This window comes from Pongo abelii, chromosome 9, assembly GCF_028885655.2.
Source record: "Pongo abelii isolate AG06213 chromosome 9, NHGRI_mPonAbe1-v2.0_pri, whole genome shotgun sequence".
NCBI classification, from domain to species: Eukaryota; Metazoa; Chordata; class Mammalia; order Primates; family Hominidae; genus Pongo; species Pongo abelii.
Genome location: NC_071994.2, coordinates 1017917 through 1035750, shown reverse-complemented (window position 1 = coordinate 1035750; position 17834 = coordinate 1017917). Strand labels below are relative to the sequence as shown.

The 17834-nt window shown below is 60.0% G+C and overlaps 1 protein-coding gene across 1 annotated transcript in view; it reads right to left on the bottom strand.

Moving 5' to 3' along the window:
- Positions 1–11762: 11762 nt before the first annotated feature.
- The window catches only part of MUC2 (mucin 2, oligomeric mucus/gel-forming), a 38624-nt gene continuing 32552 nt past the window's right edge, over positions 11763–17834 (bottom strand). Inside the window, exons 45-57 of the mRNA XM_054526173.1 lie at positions 17605–17783; positions 17145–17214; positions 16906–17006; positions 16630–16661; positions 14913–15090; positions 14509–14613; positions 14219–14259; positions 13968–14090; positions 13619–13717; positions 12861–12989; positions 12584–12623; positions 12243–12369; positions 11763–12134 (exon numbers count right to left, since the gene is read on the bottom strand). Of these exons, the coding sequence (XP_054382148.1) occupies positions 11915–12134; positions 12243–12369; positions 12584–12623; positions 12861–12989; positions 13619–13717; positions 13968–14090; positions 14219–14259; positions 14509–14613; positions 14913–15090; positions 16630–16661; positions 16906–17006; positions 17145–17214; positions 17605–17783 (1444 nt within the window). The 3' untranslated portion in view covers positions 11763–11914. The remainder of the gene's footprint in view (positions 12135–12242; positions 12370–12583; positions 12624–12860; positions 12990–13618; positions 13718–13967; positions 14091–14218; positions 14260–14508; positions 14614–14912; positions 15091–16629; positions 16662–16905; positions 17007–17144; positions 17215–17604; positions 17784–17834) is intronic.

The window sequence follows — 17834 nt, the reverse complement described above, 5'->3', positions numbered from 1 at the left end:
ATAGCCCCACCTCACTGGAGCCCTCAACCCTGGGAGGAAGGCACTCACCTCACTCCATCCTATAGACAAGGAAACCAAGACTCAGAGAGGGTGAAAGCACTCCTTGGGCTCACCCAGCCCAAGAATGGCAGAGCTTCAGTGTGGTCCCAGAGAATCTTCCCAACCCCAAGCTTATACTGTCCTGGCTCCCTCTCAGGGAGGGGTCCTGGAGGCCCAGACTGAGCAGGGGTGTTGGGGGGTGCACCGCAGGAAAGATCCCACAAGTCCTCAGGCTCCAGCCCAGGGTCTGCTGGGGCCCTCAGTCTTCAGGCGGGGCAGGGGTGGCTGCCAGCTGGAGAGGCCAGCACGGAGGGCAGAAGTGAGGGTGCAGTGACAACTGGGCAGTGAAACAGGCTTCTCTGGGGAGGGGCCTGGCCGGCGGGGGTCCCAGGAGAGAAGAAAGTCCCTCTGTGACTCAGGGGCTGAAGGGTGGCCAGTGGGGCGGGGCCCTCGAAAGTGGGCAATGTGGCTGACATGAGCCAGCGGGTGCTGGGCAGGAGCAGCCCATGGTCAGGCAGGTGGGCCAGGATAGAACCCCTCTCCCAGCAGTCAGCTGGGCAAAGCTGGGCTCTCAGTCACCTCCCTCAGCACAGGCCACAGAAGTCCTCCTGTCCAGCCTGTGCAAACCATGCTGGAGCGGGGTGCCCACCTCGTCCTCTGGGAAGACCCCGCTGGTCAGATGGGGCCGTCCTGGGGCCGCCCTGACTAGAACATGCTGGCTGTGCCCCGTCCTGGACCCTGCAGCTGAGGCCAAAGACACCAAGCAAGTGTGAAGGGTCTCCGGTCACCATCCCTCTAACGTGGATCAAACCACAGAGCCCAGAACCAAGTGGCCGGGGATAGGCAAGGAGCCCTGTCCCTCCCTGGAGGCCCCGGAAGCCAAGATCAAGAGTTGCAAGTTAAGAAGCCCTAGGGCATGCGGTGTCCTGGCCCCCTGCCCACCCTGCCGCGGGGCCGCCAAGCCGCTCTCCGTGTCCCTGGCCAGCTGGCACCACCCTTGCCAATGCAGGAAGTGGGGGAGGCGGCCGGGTGACTCACTGCCCGTGGAGCCCACGGAGTCATGATAAGCCGCGGTTTTGTGGCCCGCAGCACAGCCCGGGACAGCCCCCAGATGAGAGGGCACCGCTGGCCCAAGGCCACTGGGAGGAGCCCCTCCGACACCAGGCAGCACCAGCCCCACAGTCTCTCCGGGGCCTTGTTCAATATGCCCGCTGATGCGCGAGATTGGGGTGAAAATGCCCGAGGGACCCTCTGGCTGTGCAGGAGCAGGTGGTTTGGCTGCGCGGAGCCATCTGCCCATTTTTATCAGGTTTAAACAGACAAGTGGCCCCTCGGCCACGTGGCAGAAAAAGAAGAGTGAGGTGGGCGCGGGTCTCAGCACCCTGAGCTGAGGGCTAGAGACCATGGACTTGGGGCAGCTGGGGCCGGGGGGACCCTGAGCAGGGGACCCATGCCTCGTGGGGGGCAGCGTGGTGAGGGACACTGCCAGCCCCAGCTGTGGGACCCCCAAGGTCGCTGGCCCACTTCAGCCAGCTTTGCCACCTGTTAACTGAAGATGGCAGCCAGCCGCCCTCCCCTGCAGCCTGGATGGTAGTGAGCAGTTAAATGTCCCACAGGGGCCAGTCCCTCCCCGATGATGCTGCCCCTTCTTCCTCCAGCTATTCAGCGGGGCGGCTGGGAACCCCACGGCTTCTCTGAGCTCCGCGTTCTGTGCAACTGGGTCCCATCACGTGAAGTCCAGGTCGACCCGTATATGAGCATGGACCAGACCGCTCAGGCAGCATACACTTCTCCTGGCCCTGGAGACTGGAGTCCGAGATCCAGGAGTCTGCAGGACTGGCCCTTCCACACCTCTCTCCTGGGCCTGCAGATGCCACCTTGTCCCTGAGTCCTCACAGGGCGGACCCTGTCCACATCCTCATCTCCTTTCACCAGGGCCCTAGTCAGATGGGATCGGGGCCTCCCCTACTGGCTCATTTTGATTTAACTCCCTCTGTGAAGACTCCATCTCTAAATGCAAATCACTCTGAAGCTCTGAAGTATGAGGCGGTGGGACTTCAACATATTAATGGGGGTGGGGCACAGCTCTGTCATAACAACCCACAACAACAACAGCAGAGGCAGCGAGCCCAGACCCCCCAGAGAGAACCCCCAGCTCCTTCTGGGCTCGCTAGGGGCTGTGGTGCAGGTGTGGCCAGTGGAACCCTGCAGGGTCAGGATTTGATTCCACACCACACATTCAGCATGGCTGGGGGCTTCTCTCCCAGGGTCTGCCAGAGCCCAGCTGCTCTGCGGCCTCACTCAGCCCTGGCCTCTGGTCCCTGCTGTGGGAGTGGGTCCTGGCTGTCTCAGGCTGGAGAGGGATTCTCCGCGAGAGCACGGGGACCCAGCATAGCAACCTGGCCTCGCAGAGGCCGGCGGGGAGCACCCTTGCCCAGCAGGGTGAGCAGAGCCTGCCTCACCTCCCTCGCCTGCCTCCCCATCCACTGTGGCAGAACCTGCAGGCTCCCAGGGGCTCAGCTCTGGACTCCACGGAGCCCCTGCTGAATGGCTCAGCCCACACGCACGGGGCCCACTCACTTTTTTTGTTTTGGTTTTGTTTTGTTTTTGTCTTTGTCTTTTTGATATGCATTTTGCTCTGTCCCCAGGCTGGAGTGCAGTGGCGCAATCTTGGCTCACTGCAATCTTCACCTCCCGGGTTCAAGCAATTCTCCTGCCTCAGCCTCCCGAGTAGCTGGGATTATGGGCGCCCGCCACCACATCCATCTAATTTTTGTATTTTTAGTAGAGACAGGGTTTCACCATGTTGGCCAGGCTCGTCTCGAGCTCCTGACCTCATGATCCGCCCGCCTCAACCTCCCAAAGTGCTGGGATCACAGGCATGAGCCACAGCGCCGGTCACTTTTTTCGTCAAATGAATGAATAGTGCTAAATCTTTCTTTTTTCTTTTCTTTTTTTTTTTTTTTGAGACAAAGTCTCTCTGTCATGAAAGCTGGAGTGCGGTGTCATGATCTCAGCTCACTGCAGCCTCCGCCTCACGGGTTCAAGTGATCCTTCTGCCTCAGCCTCCCGAGCAGCTGGGATTACAGGCATCCACCACCACGCCCGGCTAATTAATTCTTATATTTTTAGTAGAGATGGGGTTTCACCACGTTGGCCAGGCTGGTCTCAAACCCCTGGCCTCAGGTGATCCACCCGCCTCGGCCTCCCAAAGTGCTGGGATTACAGGCATGAGCCATCGTGCCTGGCCCCTCTGACTTTTTTATTATGGATGATTTCAAACCCTGTGAAGAACGGAGTAATGGAATGGACATGACCATTACCTCCTCACCGTCAGCTGTAACTAATATTAGACCTGCCACTCTCTAACTCAGGTGCTCTCCATCAAGGAATAAACATCAGGGGCAGAAGTGGGTGCCCCTCCCTGCCCCCCACCCCTCTCCAGAGGCAACCATGACCCTGAATCCAGTGCCTCTCAAAATATTTTATAATTTTACTACTTTTGTAAGTGTCCAGCATTAGGGTCCTGTTTCACATTCACAGAAATGGACAGCATCAGGGTGCAGGATTAGAGACCCGCGATTCATTCTTTCTGCTCTATGCTGGGTTTGCGATGCCTCCGTGTCAAGACAGGAAGTTCCGGTTTAGTGCTGGGCCCCATCCAGAGGATGAATATGCCCGGAGGAGCAGCCCCTTCCTGGTGGACCAGCATGCAGGCCATTTCCAGTCTCCATCCTCCCGGGTGGGCAGCTCCCTGGGTGCCCAGAAGCAGGACTGTGTCCTCAGCTTGGCTGCCCTGACCAACCGCTCTCCCCTGAACGCCACAAGCATGTTCTCTCTGGAGGTGTGAGAACCTTCAGCCGGTCTCGAGGATTACCACACCCCTCCTGGGGTCCCAGTGGCTGAGCCTCCCTGCTGGCTACTCACTGTGTTGTCTGTGCTTCCTCCTGTGTGACCCCCGCCTGTCCCCGTCTCCTCCTGTGTGACCCCCGCCTGTCCCCGTCTCCTCCTGTGTGACCCCCACCTGTCCCCGTCTCCTCCTGCTCGTGTGACCCCCGCCTGTCCCCGCCTCAACCTTGGGCTGCTTGTCTGACCATGACGTTCGCTAGATCTCCTGGACTCTGGCCTCAGCGCCAGATGCACAGAGATGACCTCCTTCCACTCTCTGGCTTGTATTTTTACTTAGTTATGTTGTCTTTTTTCAAACACAGTTTTTAAAATGTAATGTGGTCAAGTGCGTCTGTCTTTACTTTGATGGTTTGTGACTTTAGTGACTTGATTAAGAAACCCTTTCCTACCCTGAGGTCATAAATATTATGCCTGTTTTCCTTCTAAATGTTTTCAGGTTTAGCTTTTCACATCTGAGTTGTTTAATCTACCTGGTGTTTTATTTTTGTTTAGAGCATGACACACGCACCTAATTTTCCCCATGTAGAGAAGCCCCAGCCCAGCACATTCAGGGGACAGCCCAGGCCAGCACACTCAGGGGACAGCCCAGCCCAGCACACTCAGGAGACAGCCCAGCACACTCAGGGGACAGCCCAGCCCAGCACACTCAGGAGACAGCCCAGCACACTCAGGGGACAGCCCAGGCCAGCACACTCAGGGGACAGCCCAGCCCAGCACACTCAAGGGACAGCCCAGCCCAGCACACTCAGGAGACGGCCCAGCCCAGCACACTCAGGAGACAGCCCAGCCCAGCACACTCAGGAGACAGCCCAGCACACTCAGGGAATAGCCCGGCCCAGCACCCTCAGAGAACAACCGTCCTTCCTTGTAGATGTGGAGCGCCCACCCACCTCAAAGCATCATCATAAGCACATGGGCTGTTCCAGGCATCCACTTGCCTATCCCAGCATCAATGCCACGCTGTCTTAGAGGCAGGCGTCCCACATGATTCTTCTCTGAAACTCACTTAGCTCTGCTTGGCTCTCTGGCCTTCCACGTGGACTTTTGGACCAGCCGGCCAAATCCCACGAAAAACTCAACTGGGATTGAGAAAGGCTGTTTGCGGAGAATCGACCTCGTTTTTCACTTTTTTTAATTAACCTCATTTTTCAAAACTGACACTTTTCATTCACGAACGTGACATACGTCTCCATCAGTCAAGTCTTCTTTTATGCCCTTTGCAATGTTATAATGGCCTGGACACCTTCCATCTGATGTTTTCTACATAGGTATCTTCATAGGTTTTGAGGCTGCTGTTAATGAAGTATTTTTCTATTATATTTCAACTTGGTTTCTACTGGAGTAAACATAGCTATTGTTTTTCCTTCATCAACCTCGTCTCCAACAATATTACTGAACCCTCTCATTAGTTCAAATAATAGAGTCAAAAATTCTCTTGGTTTTTACATCTTCATGTTTGTTTGTTTGTTTGTTTGTTTGTTTTTGAGACAGAGTCTTGCTCTGTCACCCAGGCTGGAATGCAATGGTGTGATCTGGGCTCACTGTAACCTCCACCTCCCAGGTTCAAGCCATTCTCCTGCCTCAGCCTCCCGAGTACCTGGGATTACAGGTGTCCGCCACCACCACCCCCCTCCCCCGGGTAATTTTAGTATTTTTAGTAGAGACAGGGTTTCACCATGTTGGCCTGTCTCATCTTGAACTCCCAACCACAGGTGATCTGCCCGCCTCAGCTTCCCAAAATGCTGGGAATACAGGCGTGAGCCACCGTGCCCAGCCAGTTGGCTTTTACATCTTGATAATCATATTATATTAAATAAGGTCCAGGTACAATGGCTTACACCTGTAATCCCAGCACTTTGGGAGGTCAAGGCAGGCAGATCACTTGAGCCCAGGAGTTCAAGACCAGTCTGGGCAACATAGCAAAACCCTGTCTCTATAAAAAATAAATAAAAATGAAACAAATCAGGACAGTTTTGTTTCCCAAAGCTGGTCTTTATTTCTTCTTGCTCTTGTCTCACGGCCTTGATGAAGCCTCCAGCACCCCCATAGAGGGAAGGCACAGCCATCGCCAACATCTCCCGTGTCCGCTGGCTTCTGTGGGAGTGATTCTCGAGTCCCAGCAAGCGGAGGGATCCAATGTGTGCTGTAGTTTCTGGGCAGATGTTCCTAAACAGGTTAAGAAGGCTTCCTTCTAGTCTGGGCTTGCTCTTTTTATAATAGCAAGTTGAGACACGCTGTTGACTTCCATCAGACACCTGCCTGCACCTGAGATCCTTCCGTTTTTAAATCCTCCACACGTCTCTGGCACCCTCTCCTGCCTGGTGGTGGTACTGCAGCCCCAGGGACTCTGAGCAGAGCCAGAACCTTTCAGGGGACTGGGACATGGACCAAGACCCTCGGTCTCCCGTCCCCACACCGTGACCACGGAGGCAATAGCTGCTCCTGCAGCCTAGGCCCTGGAGTGAGCGGATGTGGAGGAGGGAACCAGCCATGCAGCCACAAACGGAGCATGAACCAGACAGAACCCTACCGCCGTGAACCACCAAGACTCGGGGCCAGGTGCAGTGGCTCACGCCTATAATCCCAGCATTTTGGGAGGCTGAGGAAGGCAGATCACCTGAAGTCAGGAGTTCGAGACCAGCCTGGCCAACATGGTGAAATCTCATCTCTACTAAAAATACAAAATTAGCTGGGTGTGGTGGTGGGCGCCTGTAATCCCAGCTACTCAGGAGGCTGAGACAGGAGAACCACTTGAACCAGGGAGGTGGAGGTTGCAGTGAGCCGATATTACACCACTGCACTCCAGCCTGGGTGACAGAGCGAGAATCTGTCTCCAAAAAAAGAAAAAGAAAAAGGGTCTTTGCAGATGTGATTAAATTGAGGACCTCACAAGATCAGCCTGGATTATCGGGTAGGCCCTAAATCCAACCACCAATGTCCTTAGAAGAGACGCAAAGGGAGAAACGCCCAGGAGAAGCCCCGCGGAGACAGAGGCAGGGTGTGGGCGATGCAGCCACAAGCCAAGGAACGCCCAGAGCCACCTGCAGCTGGAAAGGCCGAAAGCATCCTCCCAGGAGCCTGAGCGGCCGTGTGGCACCGCCACGCCTTCGCCTCAGACTCCGGCCTCCGGGACTGCGGGAGAGAGCTTTCCTGTGGCTTTCGGCCCCCGGTTTGTGGTGATTTGCTGATGCAGCCCGGAGCACCCGACAGCCAGGCGCATGGCTTGTTTCAGCCCAGGGAACAACAGCAAGTCTCACCTGGGGGAAAGGGAGGAGTGCGCGCTGGGGCCTTCCGTCTGCTCCCAGAACCAGGGAGGCCGCCGTGGGAACAGAACAGCCAGCTTCTTCCAGAGAATGCGAGAACTTGGCCCCAACCCGTGCAGCTACTCCAAGGAGGTGGCGGTCTGCCCACCTGGCTGGCTGGCTCCCTATCTCCTCCGCTGTAGGCTTAGCCCACTGTGGGGAGCCCGGGGAAACAGGTAGCCCCTGCCCCAAGTCACCCCTAGGGAGATCCAGGAGGACCCAGCTGGGGGCATGAGCTATGTGAGGAAGAGTAGGGCGCTGGGGATAAAGACGGGGGCTGCACAGTGACTGGACGGGGTGGGGGGGAGCCCCTGCGTCTCCCTGCCCCTCCGTTGTCACCAACCCTGCCTCCACCTGAAGGGGCAGCTCCTTCCCCACCCTAAACACCTGCACTGGAGTTCTGGACACAGAGAACCCAAAAGGAAGATCCTGAGTGGGCAGAAGGGGCGGGGCCTGTCCTAGGAAAGGGGTGGGGCCTGCTCTGGGGAAGGGGTGGGGCCTGCTCTGGGGAAGGGGTGGGCCTGCTCTGGGGAGGGGAGGGGCCCATCCTAGGAAAGGAGTGGGGCCTGCTCTGGGGAAGGGGCGGGGCCTGCTCTGGAGAAGGGGCGGGGCCTCCTCTGGGGAAGGGGCGGGGCCTGCTCTGGAGAAGGGGCGGGGCCTCCTCTGGGGAAGGGGTGGGGCCTTCTCTGGGGAAGGGGCGGGCCTGCTCTGGGGAAGGGGAGGGGCCCATCCTAGGAAAGGAGTGGGGCCTGCTCTGGGGAAGGGGTGGGGCCTGCTGTGGGGAAGGGGCGGGGCCTGCTCTGGGGAACGGGTGGGCCTGCTCTGGGGAAGGGGAGGGGCCCATCCTAGGAAAGGAGTGGGGCCTGCTCTGGGGAAGGGGCGGGGCCTGCTCTGGAGAAGGGGCGGGGCCTCCTCTGGGGAAGGGGCGGGGCCTGCTCTGGAGAAGGGGCGGGGCCTCCTCTGGGGAAGGGGTGGGGCCTTCTCTGGGGAAGGGGCGGGCCTGCTCTGGGGAAGGGGAGGGGCCCATCCTAGGAAAGGAGTGGGGCCTGCTCTGGGGAAGGGGTGGGGCCTGCTGTGGGGAAGGGGCGGGGCCTGCTCTGGGGAACGGGTGGGCCTGCTCTGGGGAAGGGGAGGGGCCCATCCTAGGAAAGGAGTGGGGCCTGCTCTGGGGAAGGGGCGGGGCCTGCTCTGGGGAAGGGGCGGGGCCTCCTCTGGGGAAGGGGTGGGGCCTGCTCTGGGGAAGGGGTGGGGCCTGCTCTGGGGAAGGGGCGGGGCCTCCTCTGGGGAAGAGGTGGGGCCTGCTCTGGGGAAGGGGTGGGCCTGCTCTGGGGAAGGGGAGGGGCCCGTCCTAGGAAAGGAGTGGGGCCTACTCTGGGAAAGGGCAGGGCTGTCTGGGGAAAGACTGGACTGGGGTCAGGGCTCATGCTCTCCTGAGCTTCCCGGGTAGCCTCTGCTTTAAAGGGCACAGCAGGGAAGAGCAGGCAGGGGCCTAGCCGTACCCGTGTCCACGCTGCACCACCAGGGGAACCCCCTCTTCACAGCTGCAAGCTGGGAGACAGATGAGGAAGCTGGAGGGAGCCTGACCACCTCTTCCTTACCAGGTCTCTGGCCGCAGTGCCCCCACCCCACCCTGCCCGTTTCCTGGCCTGTGCAGGGACTGCTGGGCCCAGGGGGCACAGCCAGGCAGAGATGGGATAGGTTTTGGGGGTGGGCCGGAAACAGGCCACGCTCGAAATGACCCAAGGATGGCTCTGGGGTTCATGCTGACCGCTTCATGGAAGGGCCAGTTCTGAAGCACCCAGAATCCCCACGTGGCTATGCCAGAGGCTCTAGGGTGGCCTCAGGGGCTCCATGGCAGGCCCAGGCCAACTGACCGCCCAGGAGGTCCCTAGGCCTAGACAGTGTGGGCTCCTGGGGCCACCAGAGGGGATGAGCAGGTCCTTTGGGGGGCTGTCCTGGGCCAAGTGGAGCAGTTGAAAGACCCCAGGCCCGAGCGGGCTCCAGGACCCAGGGTGGCGCTGATGAGCTGGGATGTCCCAACTGGCTTCAGACCCCAGGGTTGCTGCTCAACCGCAGCCCTCCCTGGGGTCAGATGGGGGAGAGGGCAGCTAGGGGAGGGCAGCTAGGGGAGGGCAGTGGCCTCAGCCCCCTGCCAGGAGCCAAGCTCAGTGGCTCATGCTTGTAATCCTGGTACTTTGGGAGGCTGAGGTGGGAGGATCACTTGAACCCAGGAAGGAGTTTGAGACCAGCCTGGGCAACATAGTGAGACCCTGTCTCTACAAAACAAACAAAACTATGCAAAAATCACGTGCATGTTACTTTAGTAAAACATAGGATTGTTTTGAAAGAACAAAAAGCAAGCTCTTAAAAATTAGCCAATCATGGTGCCACATGCCTGTACAACTATTTGGGAGGCAGGACAGCAGGAGGTGGGACCTGTTGCACCCTGAGGACCCATCACGCCCAGGGGACCCGTCACACCCTGAGGACCCATCACACCTGGGGACCCATCACGCCCTGAGGACCCATCACACCTGGGGACCCGTCACGCCCTGAGGATCCGTTACACCTGGGGACCCATCACGCCCTGAGGACCCATCATGCCCTGAGGACCCGTCACACCTGGGGACCTGTCACACCTGGGGACCCATCACGCCCTGAGGACCCGTAACGCCCTGAGGACCCGTCACACCCGGAGGACCCATCACACCCTGAGGACCCACCATGCCCTGAGGACCCATCACACCCTGAGGACCCATCACACCTGGGGACCCATCATGCCCTGAGGACGCATCACGCCCTGAGGACCCATCACACCTGAGGACCCGTCACACCCTGAGGACCCGTCACACCTGGGGACCCGTCACACCTGGGGACCCATCATGCCCTGAGGACCCATCACGCCCTGAGGACCCATCACACCTGAGGACCCGTCACACCCTGAGGACCCATCACACCTGGGGACCCGTCACACCCTGGGGACCCATCACACCTGGGGACCCATCACGCCCTGAGGACCCATCACACCTGGGGACCCGTCATGCCCTGAGGACCTGTCACACCCTGAGGACCCGTTGCGCCCTGGCTTTGGAAGTGTGGAGCCCAGCCCAGGTGTCTGCCCTCCTGAGGGTTTTGTCACGTGTAAGGGGGGTGGCACAGCCTTGTGGTCTGGGGACAAATGTCCTCCCCTTTGACCTCAGAGGATGCTCCAGGTTGGATCACTGTGCTCAGGGGCCTCAGCCTCCCCACAAACACCTGCTGCCTTTGACAGGAGACACCAGGCACCTGCTCTGGGCCAAGCAGCCTCCGTGGGCTCCACCCAGAAGGCCAGGGGCTCAGCTCTCCAACACGAGTGGGCACTGTGCCCAGGGTCCACAGCCAGTGCCCCCTGTCCAGCTGGGTCCGTGGAGCCAACCAGAACTTCTGCAGGTTTGAAGGTGTTGGCAGCTCTGCCTGGCAGCTCCCCAAAGCCCTGATGGGGCCACCAGGTCCTGGCCACCTTTTGTCACTATGCAGCAGGAGCTGACAGTGACCTGAGGACTAAGACTTTCTCCATTTTCCCAGTGTAGAGACCCAGGACGAGGCGCATCTCACATACACACAGCACATGCAGACACGTGTGCACACAAGCAAATGCTTGCACGCTTATGCACACACACACAGATGCGTGCACACACATCACATACACAGCACATGCAGACACGTGCACACAAGCAAATGCTCACACGTGCATGCACACACACACGCACACACACACCGCCTCCCCAGGGCCACCCAACCCCCAGGGCTGCACACTCACACACACACCCCCTCTCCCCAGGGCCACCTGACCCTAGGGGCTACACACACACACACACACACACACACGCACACACCCTCCCCAGGGCCACCCGACCCCCGGGGCTACACACACGCGCGTGCACGTGCACATACACACATACACACACACACACACCCTCCCCAGGGCCACCCGACCCCCGGGGCTACACACACACACAGACACACACAGACACCCTCCCCAGGGCCACCTGACCCTTGGGGCTACACACACACACACACACACACACGCACACACCCTCCCCAGCACCACCTGACCCTCAGGGCTACACAAACACGCGCGCACGTGCACATACACACATACACACACACACACACACACCCTCCCCAGGGCCACCTGACCCTCGGGGCTACACAAAGGCCCCACCAACCATGGAAAGCCTGGGAGATGGCTGTGAAGGAACCCAGGGCTCTTTTCACAGATTCAGGGCCGGGGGATTCCTACAAGGGAATCTGACCACATTTTGACAGCCCCGTGGGGGTTTTGCCCAGGGTGAGAACGGGGAGCGGAGGGCAGGCAGCCCCCACGTCCCTTCTGCATTTGGTACAAGGGATTTGCCAACCGCGTGGCGTGTGTGTGGTGTCCCCGTGTCCTGCATGCCCACCTGGTGGCCTCCGCCAGACACAGTGGCCAAGCCGCACCCCTGCAGCACCAACCTAAACCACACAGTGCAGCATGTCTCCCTGAGTTTATTATTGGAAAGCAAGGATTGAACAAAGACTCAGACAATAAATATCTGAAAAGAGGAAGCCGAGCTTAGGAGGCTCAGAGGGTCCGGGGGAGGCAAAGCTGTGGAGGGCAGTGAAGGGGGCTGTGCCCACCCCGCTCACCCGCTCCCCAGATGCCTGGGGGAGCGCCGGGCCCGGCGGGAGGTGCCGGTGGGGAGCCCGCAGACGGTGTCCTGGCACTGGCAGCTCTCGATGTGGGTGTAGGTGTGTGTCAGCGAGCCGCCATTGGGGCAGCTCAGGACCACCTCGCGCTGGCTGGTTTTCTCCTCTTTGCAGCAGGAGCAGCTGTGGTCCAGGGCCTGGGCCTTGGCCGAGTATCTGGGGGGAGGGCGGAGTGAGGGGTGACCTCCCGGGGCCAGCGCTGGCCTCTCCCCTCCCTGGGGCCTCCACCACCCCCTCCAGGCACACTCCCAGCCTGGGACTCACAGGACAAATGTCCCGCAGGACCCAGAGCAATGATTCATGAGGACAGTCTTGGTGCAGCCGGCGTACGAAACCTCCGTGGCGACGGGGACAGTGGAGCAGGGCACCCTGGTCTCATTGCGAGGGGTGCCTGGGGAGAGGGGGCGGCGGCTCAGGGCAGGGCCTCCACATCTTCGAGGTGGCTCTCCCTCACTGCGTCCCCTCCCCAGGCTCGGCCTCAGCCCCCAGCCCTCACTGCCCACTCGGAGGCCATTGTCCAGCCTCCAGCCACCCCAGGCGGGGCTGAGGGCACCAGCCCTTGTGCCCCCACACTATCCACCCCCCAGGCTGTGCCCTGTACTCACAGGTCTTGCAGCATCCATTGGGCATGAGTGTGATGGAGCCCTGGAGGGAAAGGAGAATGAGCCCGGGACCCCCAGACATTCCTGGGGATGAGAGCACCTTCCCACCATGCCATGGGCCGGGGTAGCTGCTGCAGAAAGCCCCAGGCAAAGCCTCCTGCGGCAGCTCAGACCAGGCCCAAGACCACTGTCGCAGCACTGGGGCCCCAGCGCCCCAGAACACCAGGCACCCCCACTCCCGGCAGAGCACACACAGCCAGGCCCCAGGTGGCCAACTCACCGGGATGCAAATGCTGGCATCGAAGTTGGGGCAGGTGATGTTGGAGATGGACGAGATGAGCTGGTTATGGATCTTCACGCAGCTGAAGAATGTGCAGTTGTTCTTCGGGTCGCTCTTGAAGTCCCCGGGCTGTAGGGCAGGGAGCTCTGGTGAGGGAGGGCAGCAGGCCCAGCCCCAGCCCGGCCAGGAAGACACCCTGGAGACACCTGGCCGGGGAGGCTTCCTGGCGGGGCCCAGGGCCACAAGTGACATGGGCAGGGCCCCACATCAGGCGCCAGCCTGGAGCCCACACAACCCTCAAAGGTCTGTCCGTGTTCTAACTCTGAATCTATGAACGTGACCTGCCTTGGAAAGGGGGTCTTTGAAGGTGTCATTAAGTGAAGGATCCTAAGATGAGATCATCCTGCTTGGGGGGCCCTAAATCCTTAAAAGGGAGAGGAGAGGCAAACACAGGGAAGGAAACCTCGTGGTCACAGCCAAGGGGCACCTGGAGTGACCAGAGGCTGGGAAGGGTCCTTGCCTAGCGCCTCCGAGGGAGCACAGCCCTGAGGCCCTTTGCTCTTGGATTTCTGGGCCGCAGAACCAGGAGAATCCCTTTCTGCCCTGAAGACTCCTGCTCATTTGTCATGGCAGCCCCAGGACGCCCATCACAGCTGCGCCCAGGACTGGGAGGACTCAGCTGGGGGATCCTGGGTGGCCCGTGCCTTGCCCTGGGCTCAAGCAACCCAGCCGCGTCGGGGCCAGCAGCGCACACCTACCTTCAGGATGACGTGCTGGTTGTCGGGCCGTTTGATGATACAGTGCGTCTGTTCACACTTCTTACAGCACTCCCCGGGGGCCTCCACGAGTTCGAAGCCCTGCGCACACAGACACGCCACTGCAGCTGAACTCCCAGGCTGTACCCCACACCACACAAAGCCTGCGGGGCTGCCGAGACCCCCACCTGGAGGAGGCCCCAGGCTGGGCAGGTGTCAGGATGGAGAGGTGGGGACAGGGACAGGTTGGCGTTGAAAGGAGGAAAGAAAGGGTCACGACGCAGACATGGGCCCGGGTGCTTGTCTGGGAGGAGGGAAAAGGGCAGGCTGAAGGAGGAGGGCGGCCGCTTACAGGGCTGCAGGAGGTGTTGCAGGGCACGTGCGTGCAGGCGATGACGTTGAGCAGGGTGCTGTTGTCCACCTTGTCCGTGCACACGCAGTCCTGGCACTTGGAGGAATAAACTGGAGAACCGGGCTTCGGGCAGAGGGAGAGACGTGAGGCAGGGGCCTCTCCAGCACACCAGCCAGCCCAAGAGCCTGCCAGGACCCCCACGCTGCAGCTGACCTCCTCCCCTCCTCCCCTTCACCCAGCCCAGGGCTCACCTGGTACTCAGCATTCCCGTGAACGCACACCCCCTTGGACTCTTGGGAGAAAGAACAGAGAAGGCCGTTCATTGGAGACTGCCCCGGGGTGGCCACCTGGCCAGACCCCCACTCCCGGTGCACTCCCAGTGGATGGAGCGAGCACGCAGGGCTGGGGTGGGTGCATCAGCCAAGCGTGCAGCCATCTGTGTCCCCAGAATCTGAGACCCCCAGGAGGGAGCCGATCCCCTTACAGCCACCCCACCCCGGGCGGCAGCCTCCTCCCTGCCCTGCCCACCAGCCCTGCTTACCACACCAGTAGAAGGGACAGCACCTTCCAGGCACCATCTTGCTCTTCACTTCGAATCCCAGCGGGCACACGGGGGGCTTCTCTTTGCACAGGCTGGCGTTGCACTCTGAAGACGGTGCGCACGCGGCCGTGAGGGTGGCTCCTCCCAGGCAAAGCCCCCGGGGCCACTGCACAGGGTTGGGCCTCCAGCACCTCCGAGGGTCCCCTCCCCACCCAGGTCAGGCCCTGCAGCAGGGATGCCTGGACTGGGCCCAGCAGCCCCCTCCCAAGCCCTCTCAAGGGGCACAGCAGAGGCCCCCAAGCCAGCTGTTTCCTCACTTGCCAAGGAGGGTACAGCAGGCAGCCCAGCCTACAGGGATGTGTGCACCCCTGAGAGGTGGCGTGGGCCCCAGGGGATGGCCTTACTGCAGACGGTAATGTTGCAACAGGTGTCGGCAGGGTTGACCTCCGTGGCGAGGTAGGTGCCGTCTTCCACGCAGTGGGTAACAGGATTCTGGCTGCACCTCTTGGACTGACAGATGATGCCACTTCCACCCTCCAGGCAGACACAGTTCTTGCAGTCGAACTCAAAGTGCTCCCCAAACTGCAGGGAAAGAAGGGTGAGTAGAGAGGACAGGAGGCGCCAGGCAGGCCCCGCCTCACCACAGCCCTGGAGCTGCAGCTGTGGTCAGCGGGGAGAAACAGCTACCCTGAGCAGAGTCCTGAGGGATCCTGGGGGAAAACCGTGTCCCTCCTCACTTCTGAGCACACCAGGCAGGTTCTGGGATAGGACAGTAGCTGCTCATTCACTGATATCACAAAGTCATGACCTGCTCACCAGCATCTGCCAGCAGGGGCTTGGCACGTGGCAAATTCTCCACTCAGGCCTCTCAGGTTTGTGCAGAATTTAGCTAAGGAATCAGCCACATGGCTGCTACCACAGGTAGGAGGCATGGGCAGTACAGAGATGGCCAAGATGTCATGTCAGAGCTTCTAGACAGAGTATCATATGACCAATGGGTGGTGAATGGAGGGAGGGAGAATGGATGGATAAATGGGTGGATGGTGGGTGGATGGATGGATGGGTGGGTGGATGGGTGGGTGGATGGGTGGATGGATGGGAGGGTGGATGGTAGATGGATGGTGGATGGATGGATGGATGGATGGTGGATGGTTGGGTGGATGGATGGGTGGGTGGGTGGATGGTAGACAGATGGTGGGTGGGTGGACGGATGGATGGATGGATGGGTGGATGGATGGGTGGGTGGGTGGATGGTAGATGGATGATGGGTGAATGGATGGATGGTGGATGGTTGGGTGGATGGTGGATGGTGGATGGTAGATGGATGGTGGATGGATTGGTGGATGGTAGATGGATGGTGGATGGATGGGTGGATGGATGGGTAGGTGGATGGTGGATAGATGGATGGGTGGATGGATGGATGGATGGATGGATGAGTGGGTGGATGGATAGGTGGGTGGGTGGATGGTAGACAGATGATGGATGGATGGATGCATGGATGGATGGGTGGGTAGGTGGGTGGATGGTAGATGGATGATGGGTGGATGGATGGATGTTGGATGGTTGGGTGGATGGTGGATGGTAGATGGATGGTGGATGGATGGATGGATGGATGGATGGATGAGTGGATGGATGAGTGGATGGATGGGTGGATGGATAGGTGGGTGCGTGGATGGTAGACAGATGATGGATGGATAGATGGATGGATGGGTGGGTGGATGGTAGATAGATGATGGATGGATGGATGGTGGATGGTTGGGTGGATGGTGGATGGTAGATGGATGGTGGATGGATGGGTAGGTGGATGGTGGATGGATGGATGGATGGATGGATGGATGAGTGGGTGGGTGGGTGGGTGCATAGATGAGTGAGTGGGTGATGACTAGGTAGGTGGAAGGATGGATGGAGGGGTAGGTGAGTGGGTAGATGGGTGCATAGGTGGATGAGTGGGTGGGTGGAAGGATGGGTGGGTGAGTGGGTGGTGTCCCTGCCAACTCAGCCATCCAGGACTTAGATGACCTCATTCCTCAATCTTTGAGGCTCCAGGTTTTCATGTCCATCCCTCACTCCCCAGAATTCAGAATTTGTGGGAGGATCCCCCAGCAACACAGTGGGGCCTACCTCTCTGGGCACATTGTCAGGTCCCACACAGCCTAGGAAGAGCGAAGAAACAAGTTGTGTTAGCAGAGTCCTTGTGCAGCAGGGAGCAGGGGTGGGGGTGGTCAGCCTCCTGGTCCCAGCCTCCATGAACACCCAGGAGACAAGTTGTATTAGCAGAGTCCTTGTGCAGCAGGGAGCAGGGGTGAGGGGTGGTCAGCCTCCTGGTCCCAGCCTCCGTGGACACCCAGGAGGAGGCAGGAGGGAGGCAGGAGGGGACAGTGTGAGTGGGTGGCCTACCGCAGGTCTTCACGCAGACATCAAAGCCAGGGGCGTAGTTCATGGTGCCCTCAGGACAGAAGCAGCCTTCCACCAGGACTGTGTTGTTCTGCTGGGAGGAGCTGGGGGTGGGAGGGCATTGTCAGACAGGTGGGGTGGGGCTGAGGAGCTGGCAGGCGGGACTGCTATGCCCGGATGATGCCACCCTCTGCACTGCAGAGGGCGAGCCCACGGTCCTGGTGGACCCTCAAACAACATACCTGGATTTGCACGTGGGCTCTTCTGCGGGGCCACAGGCCTGGTACTCCCTGTGAGATGGACACTCCACCACTGCGGGACGGGGCAGGGGTCAGAGGGCTGCCTCATGTCAGGCGGAGGAGCCTGGACCCCCTTGAGTGACAGCTGCCCAGTGCCCCACACACGGAGGAGGGTGGCCAGCTGCCTGGGCATCAACCTCCACCCTCGCAGTTGTCCTGAGCTGGGTGGTGGGCACCCAGTTGCGTTTAGCGACACTGGCAGAAGCCCCAGCACCTCAGCCCCTCCAGCCTGGCCTTCCCCACCCCATGGCCCCAGCCCTGGTCTCACACCCACCATCTCTGCATCCCTGGCCGCAGCCCACCTAGGTCTAGCTTCAGGCTGGGCACAGCACCCGGCAGAGCCTAGAGACCACGTCTGGCCTGCAGGCCCCCAGCTCCAGGGCAGGGGCAGATGGGCACTTACAGCAGGCCCCATGCGTGTGGTTCCGCCAGTCGAGGCAGATGTTCTGCTGGGCGCAGAGGGCTGCGTAGGCCTGCAGACTGGCACACTCCAGGCTCGAGCCCGGCATGAAGCAGCTGTCGAACACGCAGGCATCGTAGTAGTGCTGCGGGGGCACCAGTGCGTGGCACTGGGCAAACAGGCTGCGCAGGGAAAGGCACAGGTCACACTCAGGTGGCACCTGCCTCTCCCCC